Source organism: Salmo trutta, chromosome 14 (genome assembly GCF_901001165.1).
Source record: "Salmo trutta chromosome 14, fSalTru1.1, whole genome shotgun sequence".
Classification (NCBI taxonomy): Eukaryota; Metazoa; Chordata; class Actinopteri; order Salmoniformes; family Salmonidae; genus Salmo; species Salmo trutta.
In genome coordinates, this window is record NC_042970.1 from 36279146 (window position 1) to 36291942 (window position 12797).

General features: G+C 42.0%; 1 protein-coding gene across 8 annotated transcripts; it reads left to right on the forward strand.

Annotated features, from left to right (window-relative positions):
* Positions 1 to 1614: 1614 nt before the first annotated feature.
* On the forward strand, positions 1615 to 11128 carry LOC115207938 (heterogeneous nuclear ribonucleoprotein A1). Of its 8 annotated transcripts, none has more exons than XM_029775533.1 (12): positions 1615 to 1806; positions 2486 to 2602; positions 5644 to 5790; positions 5928 to 6138; positions 6259 to 6336; positions 6429 to 6470; positions 6612 to 6683; positions 8230 to 8397; positions 8523 to 8726; positions 8874 to 8943; positions 10811 to 10900; positions 11033 to 11128. In XM_029775533.1, the coding sequence occupies exons 1-10, from the start codon at positions 1795 to 1797 to the stop codon at positions 8933 to 8935; spliced, it is 1113 nt and encodes a 370-aa protein (XP_029631393.1). In that variant the 5' UTR covers positions 1615 to 1794; the 3' UTR covers positions 8936 to 8943; positions 10811 to 10900; positions 11033 to 11128. The 8 variants fall into 8 exon arrangements, with proteins under 8 accessions (XP_029631393.1, XP_029631392.1, XP_029631394.1 ...); XM_029775532.1 differs by having other exon boundaries at positions 9464 to 10900; positions 11033 to 11125; XM_029775534.1 differs by having other exon boundaries at positions 8523 to 8720; positions 9464 to 10900; positions 11033 to 11125.
* Positions 11129 to 12797: the final 1669 nt, after the last annotated feature.

Sequence of the window (12797 nt, forward strand, 5' to 3'; positions counted from 1 at the left end):
TGGTGGCAGGTGCAGTGATGACTGTTGAGAAGAAGTTGAGTGTTTTTTATTTATTTATTTATTTCACCTTTATTTAACCAGGTAGGCAAGTTGAGAACAAGTTCTCATTTACAATTGCGACCTGGCCAAGATAAAGCAAAGCAGTTCGACAACATACAAAAACACAGAGTTACACATGGAGTAAAACAACATACAATCAATGATGCAGTAGAAAAAAAAAGATAAAAAAATAGAATAAAAAATAATAATAATAATAATAATAATAAATAAAACAAATAAATTAAAAAGAAATAAAACATAAATAAAAAGTGTAGATGGAGGAAGTGTGGCGAGGAAGGTTGGCGTCAAGTGCAAAAAGAGGGACACATGTTCCAGAGGCTCTGAGATGGAACCTGACGAGAGGGTGGATGAAGTTCCTGCAGTGAAGACCGGTGATCCATTTATTGTGATAGGTTGGGTGGAGAAGAGGTTGGGGTTGAGTTGGTGAAAGTAACTAGGAGTGGACTAGTGATGATTTATTGTGTTTCTTCAGCCCAGAGGAAGCTTGATTAGGGACACTTGATTAGGGACAAGAAATGTGACTTGCTTTGCTTTCCGTAGCAGGGCACCATTGAAAGGAGTGATAACGGGGGTGGCATTAAATGTTGAGGAAGATCAGTTGAAAGTGACGATTCCAGGTGTCTGCGTAGCTTGCCGTTTGGTGCGACGCAGATCCAGTGGAGAGCATGAGGAAAACGGAGAAGACGTTGTGTGTCCTGTTGAGTTTTGATGTAGTGTCTTTGCCAGATAAGGTTAAGGTAGGAAGTGTAAGTTATCAGGTGAGAGCGTTTGTTCCTAACATACTCCAGTGTTTTAGGTGTCAAGTTCATGGGCATGTTGCATCAACATGTAGGAGGGGGAGTTCTAGATGTGAGAAGTGTGCAGGATGGCATGAGACAAAGGAATGTGTAGTTTTGGTGGAGAAAATTGTGTGTCTTAGTTGTAGGGGTGCCCATGGGGCTGGAAATCGGAGATGTCCAGTGAGAGAAAGGCAGGTTGAGGTTGGTCGGGTGAGAGTAGTACAGAAGGTGTTGTATGCTGAAGCAGTGAAGAGAGTGGTAGAGGAAGATGGTACAGGGTGAGGGATCCTGAGAGGATTCATGTGAGTAGGCAGAGACTAATGGAGAGTGATGGGAAGAATATGTGCTACAGTAAGGTAGGTTTCTTGGCATTCATAGCTATGGTTGTCAATGGTACTGCGGAAATAGATCGAAAGTCACAGAAAATTGAAGTTGTTGTGGCAGCGGCAGAGAAATACTTGGGACTGCAAGGTTTTACTGCAGAACAGTTGCAGGGGGTGTTGAGTGGTAGTGTTCTGTCCTCCCAGACCGTTGGTCTGGAGTAGGATTAGATAGGGTAAATAGTGGAATGGGGTGGTGTTTTTTTGTATACATTCATTTATTATTTTTTTTATTTCGAGAGGTCTAATAGTTGTCAGGGTAATTTTTCCTTTACCCAAATTTTATAGTACCGTGTCACAAAGAATTTAATGTAAGTAGTCCGTGAATGGCCGCACACTCCAGTACAGTAGGTGGCGGTGTATACACTTTAAATAGGATGCGATCCGCCAACACAATCCCAAAGAACAAGAAGATCACCGTGTTGGAGGGGCGGATCACTATGTTTTCATTCTGATCACAGTAGTGCTGTTGAGTCTCTAGGCTAGCTCAGTTTACGCTAGCTTGGCAATAGCTCTCGCATGAATTAGCTCGTTTCTAATTACGCTACGGTCGAACGATACAAATTTAAAAAAGAATGTCGAAGGAGGTACGTTTGTTTTTATTACTATTCATTAACATGCTGATAGGTTGTAGCGTTTGAGTCCGTAACAGTTATGCTATTTGTAGGCAACGCATTCTTACTTCCCTAACGTTAAACATGACAGCAGGCCATTTGATCTGACAGAAGGCCGTTTGATCTGCAGCTGTAAAGGTCTTTGTCAGCATTGTTATTTAGCGAGTCATCGGTATTTTCACAACTTATTATGAAAATGCACTTTTGTAAACATTCGTCCATTTGTTAACAATTGCAACTGCATTTTTATGGCGCCTGCAAAAAGTAAAGTGTACAGTCCGCCATTATACCTAGCCAGTTAGCTAGTAGAGGGTGCGCGGTGACGCTAGATAGCTAACGTTAGCTCTGCGAGATACGCTTTTGTCGCGGACTTTGAATAAGCAAAAAGCGCTACTGTATTTGCGTTAAATTAATTTCAAAATGTGCATTGCATGTTAATTTGCATTACTGATAGTTTACTAGTTAGCGAAATGGCTTATCAATAGAATGCCAACCAACCCAGGCTCCCGATGCGTTAAAGCAGCAGGCCGCATGCGTAACTAGTTAGTAACGGTAGGCCATTTCTGAACGTAGTAGTAGACCTGACCTGCCATGGCTAGTAATGATGCCCATTTGCTTCTAATCCAGTGTGTTTCCCTCGTATTGATTTCAGTCTCCCCGTGAGCCGGAGCAGCTCCGCAAGCTCTTCATTGGTGGGCTGAGCTTCGAGACCACCGACGAGAGTTTGCGGACCCATTTTGAACGATGGGGATCCCTCACAGATTGTGTGGTGAGTATTGTATTTATTTTTTTAATACTGAACAAAAATAGAAACTCAACAATTTCATAGTTATGAGTTACTGTTCATAATGAGGAAATACATTAATAGCACTACACACCCTGGTACAATTCCAGGCTGTATCACAACCGGCCATGATTGGGAGTCCCATAGAGCGGCGCACAATTGGCCCAGCGTCGTTAGGGTTTGGCCAGGGTAGGCTGTCATTGTAAATAAGAATTTGTTCATTACTGACTTGCCTAGTTAAATAAATAAAAAATACCTTTAAAAAAATGGGCCTCAGGATCTTGTCACAGTATTTTTGTGCTTTCAAATTGCCATTGATAAAATACAATGGTGCTTGTCTGTAACTTATGCCTGCCCATACCATAACCCCACTGTCATCATGGGGCACTCTGTTCACAATGTTGACATCGGAAAACCGCTCGCCCACACAACGCCATACATGGGGTCTGTGGTTGTTATGCTGTTTGGATGTACTTTCAGATTGTCTAAAATAACATTGGAAGAGGCTTATGGTAGAGAAATTAACATTCAATTATCTGGCAACAGTTCTGGTGAACATTCCTGCAGTCAGCATGCCAATTGCACGCTCCCTCAACTTGAGACATCTGTGGCATTGTGGCTGTGCGACAAAACTGCACATTTTAGTGGCCAATTGTCCCCAAATAAAGTTTACATGTGTAATGATTATGCTGTTTAATCAGCTTCTTGATATGCCACACCTGTCAGATGGATGGATTATCTTGGCAAAGGAGAAATGCTCACTAACAGGGATGTAAACAAATTTGTGCACCAAATTTGAGAAGGCTTTTGTGCTTATGGGACATTTCTGGGATCTTTGATTTTAGCTCGTGACACATGAAATCAACACTTTACATGTTGCGTTGATATTTGTGTGTAAAATATATACATGCATACATACACACACACACACACACACACACACACACACACACACACTCTCTCTCTCTCTCTCTACCGTTCAAACGTTTGGGGTCACTTAGAAATGTCCTTGTTTTTGAAAGAAAAGCCCCCCCAAAAAATTGTCAATTTTTTAAAATAACATCAACTTTTTTTATGGAATATCTACATAGGCGTACAAGGCCCGTTATCAGCAACCATCACTCCTGTGTTCCAATGGCATGTTGTGTTAGCCAATCCGAGTTTATCATTTTAAAAGACTAATTGATCATTAGAAAACCCTTTTGCAATTGTTAGCACAGCTGAGAACTGTTCTGATTTAAAGAAGCAATAAAACTGGCCTCAGACTAGTTAAGTATCTGGAGCATCAGCATTTGTGGGTTCGATTACAGACTCAAATGGCCAGAAACAAAGAACCTTCTTCTGAAACTCGTCAGTCTATTCTTGTTCTGAGAAATGAAGGCTATTCCATGCGAGAAATTGCCAAGAAACTGAGGATCTCGTACAACGCTATGTAATACTCCCTTCACAGAACAGCGCAAACTGGCTCATACCAGACCAGAAAGAGGAGTGGGAGGCCCCAGTGCACAACTGAGCAAGAGGACAAGTGCATTAGTGTCTAGTTTGAGAAACAGACACCTCACAAGTCCTTAACTGGCAGCTTCATTAAATAGTACCCGCAAAACACCAGTCTAAACTTCAACTGTGAAGAGGCAACTCCGGGATGCAGAGTTCCTCTGTCCAGTGTTTGTTCTTTAGCCCATCTTAATATTTTATTTTTATTGGCCAGTCTGAGATATGGCTTTTTCTTTGCAACTCTGCTTAGGCCAGCATCCTGGAGTCGCCTCTTCGCTGTTGACATTCAGACGGGTGTTTAACTGAGGTAGTCACCTGGAATGCATTTCAATTAACAGGTGTGCCTTTAAGTTAATTTGTGGAATTTCTTTCCTCTATGCATTTGAGCCAATCATTTGTGACAAGTTGGTATACAGAAGATTGATGGCCTTTAAAAGTATTTAAAACCGTTTGAAAAATTTCACCCCTGGTAACCCAAAAGTAAAACACAGTGCAATTTCTGAGAAGAAAAACATAGCCGATTTCCTGAGCAGTTTGAACATAGTCATTTTTCTGAGACTTTTTTGAAAAGCTATATAATTCCCTCTTGCTGTACCTCATTGAGTTGAGGCCGCAGGATGGTGCTCTAAGGGTGGGTATGAAGGTCCCTATACCCTTTATAAGTATTTAAAACCGTTTTTCAAATTTCACCCCTGGTAACCCAAAATAAAACCAGGCTATTTGGTAAAATACCAAGTCCATATTATGGCAAGAACAACTCAAATAAGCAAAGAGAAACGACAGCCCATTACTTTAAGACATGAAGGAAGTGAATCTGGAAAATTTCAAGAACTTTGACAGTTTCTTCACGTGCAATTGCAAAAACCATCAAGCGCTATGATGACACTGGTTCTCATGAGGACCACCACAGGAATGGAAGACCCAGAGTTACCTCTGCTGCAGAGAATAGGTTCATTAGATTTTCCAGCCTCAGATTGCAGCCCAAATAAATGATTCAGAGTTCAAGTAGCAGACACATCTCAACATCAACTGTTCAGAGGAGACTGTGTGAATCAGGCCTTCATGGTCAAATTGCTGCAAGGAAACCACTACTAAAGGACACAAAGAAGAAGATACTTGCTTGGGCCAAGAAACATGAGCAATGGACATTAGACCGGTGGAAATCTGTCTGATGAGTCCAAATTTGAGTTGAACTGCAGAGTGAAGGAAAAGCAGCCAACAAGTGCACAGCGTATGTCAGAACTCCTTCAAGACTGTTGGAAAAGCATTCCAGGTGAAGCTGGTTGAGAGAATGCCAAGAGTGTGCAAAGCTGTCAAGGCAAAGGGTGGCTACTTTGAAGAATCTAAAATATATTTTGATTTAACACTTTTTGTTTACTAAATGATTCCATGTGTGTTATTTCATAGTGGTGATGTATTCACTATTCTACAATGTAGAAAATAGTCCAAATTAACTTTTGACTGGTACCTTACATATTATGGTCTTTTGTAATTATATCAGCAAATTAACGGTTCAATTCCGAATTCCTCAGGTAATGAAAGATCCAGTCACAAAGAGATCGAGGGGCTTTGGCTTTGTCACTTACAGCTCTGTGGATGAAGTTGATGCATCAATGGAGGCTCGTCCTCATAAGGTTGATGGCCGCCAAGTGGAGCCCAAGAGAGCGGTGTCCAGAGAGGTGAGCGATGTCTGATGTAACTACATCGGTGCTGGAGTTTCTGAATTTGAAGTGGAATTGTTTTTAATTTCCTTTTGAGTATCTTCTGTTTGTCTTTTGAAGTGATTTTAATATTTTGAATGGCATGTGTTGGACAGGATTCCTCAAGGCCAGGTGCTCACACCACTGTGAAGAAGATCTTTGTGGGTGGCATCAAGGAGGACACAGAGGAGCATCACCTTAGGGACTACTTTGATCAATTTGGCAAGATCGAAGTCATCGACATCATGACTGATAGGACCAGCGGGAAGAAGAGGGGGTTTGCCTTTGTTACATTTGATGATCATGATGCAGTCGATAGGATTGTCAGTAAGTTCTCAAGTCAACACCATTGATACAGAAAAGCTTCTATTGTGTATTTAGATGTGTTTTAGTTTTTTCAAGTAATTTACTGTTCTGTTTTTAACAATCTCTTTTCTCCGCTTACAGTCCAGAAGTATCACACAGTGAATGGTCACAACTGTGAAGTGAGGAAGGCTTTGTCAAAGGAAGACATGAACCGGTCCGGTATGTATTGTAGCAGTTGATTCCCAACAACAACTGAAGCTTTAGATGTGATGTTGAGAAAGTGACTGACCTGTTTGACATCTGAATTTCAGGGCCAAGAGGTGGAAACTTTGGTAGAGGTGGCGGATATGGAGGTATGAGCACTCAGGGGTTTTTATTTCCTTTTAAACCATATTCAACCTTGTTCTGTAGGGAATTTAATTTACTAGTTGGTTTCACAGGTGCAATGCAGGCTTCAAGTTATTCTCACATCTGTAACGATAATTTTTTTCTAGGTGGCTTTGGTGGAGGGAGAGGAGGTGGAGGATATGGTGATAACGATGGATACAATAACTATGGAGGCAATGGTGAGTTCTTCTCCTGTGTTTTTTTCTAGATATTGTAAAATAAAATGTGGGCCATGTTTTCGGAAGGAGTTACCAGTTTGTTCAAAAGCTTAACCTGTTGAGGACAGACGTTCTGCCTGCGGAACCCCTAGCCAACAGCCAATGGCATTGCACGGCGCGAAATACAAAACCAACTAAAACACCACAATTCAATTTTCTCAAACAATCGACTATTTTACACCATTTTAAAGATAAGACTCTCGTTAATCTAACCACATTGTCCGATTTCAAAAAGGCTTTACAGCGAAAACAAAACATTAGATTGTTAGGAGAGTACATAGACACAAATAATCACACAGCCATTTTCCAAGCAAGCATATATGTCACATAAACCCAAACCACAGCTAAATGCAGCACTAACCTTTGATCTTCATCAGATGACACTCCTAGGACATTATGTTATACAATACATGCATGTTTTGTTCAATCAAGTTCATATTTATATCAAAAACCAGCTTTTTACATTAGCATGTGATGTTCAGAACTAGCATACCCACCGCAAACTTCCGGTGAATTTACTAAATTACTCATGATAAACGTTGACAAAATACATAATTATTTTAAGAATTATAGATACAGAACTCCTTTATGCAATCGTTATGTCCGATTTTAAAATAGCTTTTCGGCGATAGCACATTTTGCAATATTCTGAGTACATAGCTCGGCCATCACAGGCTAGCTAATTTGACACCCACCAAGTTTGGGGCTCACTAAACTCAGAATTACTATTAGAAAAATTGGATTACCTTTGCTGTTCTTCGTCAGAATGCACTCCCAGGACTTCTACTTCAACAACAAATGTTGTTTTGGTTCCAAATAATCCATAGTTATATCCAAATACCTCCGTTTTGTTCGTGTGTTCAGGCCGCTATCCGAAGGGTAACGCGCGAGCGCAATTCGTGACAAAAAAATTCTAAATATTCCATTACCGTACTTAGAAGCATGTCAAACGTTGTTTAAATTCAATTTTTATGCGATTTTTCTCATAAAATAGCGATAATATTCCAACCGGGCAACGTTGTATTCATTCAAAGGCTGAAAGAAAAAAATGAGAAGTCTTGTGACCGCGCATCTGTCTCACTGTCCCCAGGCTGACCACTTACAAACAGAGCTGTCGTACTTTGCCCAGAGACAGCAGACACCCCATTCCACTTTCTGGCGGCTTTAGAGAGCCAATGGAAGCCTTAGAAAGTGTCACGTTATAGCACAGATGCTGTAATGTCGATAGAGATGCAACAGAAGGACAACAAATTGTCAGACAGGGCACTTCCTGTATGGAATCTTCTCAGGTTTTGGTCTGCCATATTAGTTCTGTTATACTCACAGACACCATTCAAACAGTTTTAGAAACTTTAGAATGTTTTCTATCCAAATCTACTAATTATATGCATATTCTAGTTTCTGGGCAGGAGTAGTAACCAGATGAAATCGGGTACGTTTTTTATCCAGCCGTGAAAATACTGCCCCCTATCCCAAAGAAGTTAACTTGTTTGACATATTTCCTTAGGTGGTGGCTATGGTGGAGGTCCTGGCGGGTATGGTGGTGGCAACCGGGGCTATGGCGGGGGAGGCGGTGGCGGTTATGGTAACCAGGGTGGCAGCTATGGAGGAGGAGGAGGAGGATACGATAACTACAACAATGGAGGTGGTGGTGGTGGTGGAAGCTACAGAGGTGGTAGGTCAACCAAGCAATGGTGCGCTGCACATATAAATAGTGCCATCACTTAGTTTTGTATCAGGATAGCTGTGTGTGATGGATAGCTTGGAATTTAAAACTCCTCTATCTGTGTCCTCTTGCAGGTAACTACGGAGCTAGTAGTGGTGGTGGGAGCAGCAGTGGAAGTGGAGGTGGTGGTGGAGACTACAATGACTTTGGAAATTACAACAGCCAGTCGTCCTCCAGCTACGGCCCAATGAAAGGAGGTGGCGGCTATAGCGGCGGCAGTGGAGGGGGCCGGAGCAGCGGCCCATATGGTGGTGGTGGTGGTGGTGTTGGTGGTGGTGGTAAGTCCCATGTTGTTACACTTCCCCTTGAAGTAAGTAAGAACTGAGCCTAAGTCCCTGGATTTGTAAGGGAGGAAAATATAGGCGTTTCCCTAGTAGCTAGTCCCTTGAGTTGAGCACTTACGTAAGGCCTGGCCCATTCTGCAGGTGGTTACGGAGGAGGCTCCGGTGGTGGATATGGAGGGGGCTCCGGAGGTCGAAGGTTCTAGGTTCTGAGGTAAGCACTGTACTGAAAAAATTGCACTGCACCTCTAGATTGGACTGTTAAATGTAGTTTTGGAGTCCGTACATTGGAGGAATTGAGATTGCCATTTCCACTATGTGGCTTCCTTGGCACAGCCTAGTCCATGATGCAGCATAGTTGTTTTTAGAAAACAAAGCACTCCCTTTACATATGGCCAGTAGGCCTAGGCTCGAGGGCAATCATATACCGTGATACATGTGCTGAAATTGATTGTCTGAGTTCTGTATGGGGGATCCAGCAGCAAACCTTTACTTTCACAGAATCTACCATCTATTGAGCCCCTTGGCATATATGGATTGGACTGAGTTCGAAACATCCCCCCCAACTCCACACACACAATCTGCCCTCCTTGTCTTTGCTATGCAGTGCAACGGGCTTGAATTGAAGGCTTGCTCCTGGCTTTTCTCCTCTTGACCCCACTCAAATGTAGCTGATAATGACGAAAGAAGGAAGGTGCAAAAGTTTAACAATGTTGTTCCGTATTGTCCAACAGGCTACAGTACTTAGGAGAGGAGAGCCAGAGAGGTGACAGGGAAAGGAAGCAGCAGGTTTACCCCCTAGATCTGCTCAGCCAAGCACAGTTGTGGCAGGTTTACATCTGCCACATGAAGAGAAATGTACAGTAGAAAAGGAAAAATCATGTGGAGAGGGAGGGAAGGGAATGGGTGGGTCCTTTTCAAACCGTTCTTGTCAAATGCTTCCCAGCAGGATTATATGATTTTGTAGTTTTGCTGTTTTTGTCTTTGAAGTGTAAAGCATTCCACTAAGGTTTTATGTAGGTATTTTGATTTTCCCCGCACCTATAGGGTGTTTTAAAGATGTAACCGCCACCAAATCAAGATTAAATAAACCGCTTTTCAGTTTTGTTTTTTTACATTGTGTATTTTCATTGATGGGTTCCTGTTGATTGTGTTACATGAGATGAGTAGTCCTCAACAGATGAGTAGATGGTATGAAGTGTAATTGGAAAATCCTCAGAGTACTTGCGTTATGTTCCATATTCAGTATCAAAGCATGTCATTGTTTAGAAAAGTGCATTTTTGTTTAGATAGTTTACCTCAATGCCTATGGTGAAAATACCCTGCTTGCATACAGAGGTCAAAGGCCTTTGTGCTTCTGGGCCGCCGGGCCGGTTTCTCCCCTAAAGTTTAGCATTGTTGCCACTGGACAAAATAAAAGTTTGCTTAATGGCTTTTCTGTTGGCTCATAGCTTCACAATCAATTGGAGTCTAGCTTACACACAGAACTTGAGACTAGCCTATCAATTGGAGGAGCCAGCTGAGAGGCTAGTCATTGGGAGGAACCAGCTAAGGGAGAGAAGTAGCAAGATCCCCGCGAGGAGCCAGTGAAGCAGGGGACAGCAGCAGTCTTTGAGTACAGATGGTTGCTCTTGTAAGACTAGCGAGAGGCAGCTCGAGAAAGGAAGGGGTATTTTATATACCATGCTGGTAGGTAAGAAGAGATTTTTGATCAACTCTTGTATTTGTAACACTCACCTTTTTGAGAATGTTAGCAGTCCATGTTAAGTCTCAGGGTAAATTCACTAACATGGGCTCCATAGGCATTTTATTCCAGCAAAGGTATTTAATCTTAGAATAAGAGGGCTATAGATTTAGTGAATTAGTTAACTACCAGTGTTTTTGGTTGCCCAATTACCTGAATGATGCAAACCTTGACTGCTACTCAACTGCATTTGTGACAACATAAGTGGCCGGATATCCTCAACATTAATGACTAGATCTGGTTACACTAATGTTGGTAGTGCATGAAAATCTAGAATAAAGTCACTCAGTAGCACTAAAAATGTATGTACTTGCTCTAATATCTCTCTCATTTTCAGGAATGTAAGATGTCTGCACTAGTGCACCTCGCATGCACCTCTATACCTGTACTGAGATGACCAGCGGTTGCAGGACCAATTATGACATGGGTATGCTGGATTTATTTTTAAACATTTTTTTAATTTTTATGATTGCTCTCTTTTTCTGCTTTGTGCAGGCCAAATATCAGATTATTTAAAGATGAGGTGTGGTTTTAATTGCTTTAACGTTTTGTCTTTCAGTGTCATTTTAAATGGACAGAAGGGACACTACAGGAATGCTGCTGGACAGTTTTAAACTTTTGTACTAACTTGCAATAAAATGTTTGTTTTTTTTAAGCATTTGTCTTTATTGTAAACACTTATGAGGATCTGGTCTGTTTTTCCAAAGTAAGTCTTGATTGTATGTGGCGTAGAGGCAGTTCATTCTGTATAGACAGCTGTATGTGGTGCAGAGGGAAATGTATTTGAGGTTTTTATCACCTATTTCCAATCTATTTGCTGAATTCCTGTGTAAGGGGTTTAATGGAAGTGGAGTAAGGAGAGGTATGATGTAGAGTAGCGGTAGCATTTTCAGACAAAGAATGCATGATGTGAAGACATGCAAGGTAAGTGGAGAAACCCTGCCATGGCTCATAACATGGCAAGTTAAACAGTTGGTAGTTACTGAACTGCTGACAATAAAACACAGCCTAAGCAGTCTAATAATATAAGTCATGTTTTCCTGTGTTAGGGCATCATTCTAACAAGGAGTCTATAGACCTTTATTATATATTTATATAGCACTTTTCATTACAAGTAGAATCTGTTGCTTTAAACAAACAAATGAAGGGATCTGGCAGTTCATTATGGCACAATAGTCTGCTTGCCTTGCTAACAGGGTAGCGGTTCAACCCCTCCAGTTCTCCTTTGCTACTGTACTGAGGAAAAATATAAATGCAACAATTTTTAAAGGGCAGTATTGAGAGAGGTTCAGTAGGCCCTAACCTATGGATTTCACATGACTGGGATATAGATATGGAACATGCTGTCGGTCCACAGCATCCCAAACATGCTCAATGGTGACATGTCTGGTGAGTATGGCCATGGAAAAACTGGGACATTTTAAGCTTCCAGGAATTGCATTCTCATGCTAAGACATGACAGGATGGAGGCGGATGAATGGCACGACAATGGGTCTCAGGATCTCATCACGGTACAGTATCTCTGTGCACTCAAATTGGCATCAGTAAAATGCAATTGTGTTTGTTGTCCGTAGCTAATGCCTGCCAATACCATAACCCCACCGCCACCATGGGGTACTGTTCACAACGTTGACATCAGCAAACCGCTCGCCCATACGACACCATACACGTGGTCTACGGTTGTGAGGCCGCTTGGACGTATTGCCAAAATCAAATCAAATGTATTTATATAGCCCTTCTTACATCAGCTGATATCACAAAGTGCTGTACAGAAACCCAGCCTAAAACCCCAAACAGCAAGCAATGCAGGTGTAGAAGCACGGTGGCTAGGAAAAACTCCCTAGAAAGGCCAAAACCTAGGAAGAAACCTAGAGAGGAACCAGGCTATGAGGGGTGGCCAGTCCTCTTCTGGCTGTGCCGGGTGTAGATTATAACAGCACATGGCTTAGATGTTCAAATGTTCATAAATGACCAGCATTGCCAAATAATAATAATCATAGTAGTTGTCGAGGGTGCAACAAGTCAGTAACACAAGAGTAAGTGTCAGTTGGCTTTTTCATAGCCGATCTTTGAGAGTATCTCTACCGCTCCTGCTGTCTCTAGAGAGTTGAAAACAGCAGGCTGGGACAGGTAGCACGTCTGGTGAATAGGTCAGGGTTCCAACAGGTCTGGGACAGGTAGCACGTCCGGTGAACAGGTCAGGGTTCCATAGCTGCAGTCAGAACAGTTGGAACTGGAGCAGCAGCACGGCCAGGTGAACTGGGGACAGCAAGGAGTCATCAAGCCAGGTAGTCCTGAGGCATGGTCCTAGGGCTCAGGTCCTT

Coding starts and splice junctions, on each gene's coding strand:
- LOC115207938 (XM_029775533.1), top strand. Junction 8,398..8,522: donor TGGTGGAAGCTACAGAGGTG/GTAGGTCAACCA, acceptor GTCCTCTTGCAG/GTAACTACGGAGCTAGTAGT. Junction 8,727..8,873: donor TGGTGGTGTTGGTGGTGGTG/GTAAGTCCCATG, acceptor CCCATTCTGCAG/GTGGTTACGGAGGAGGCTCC.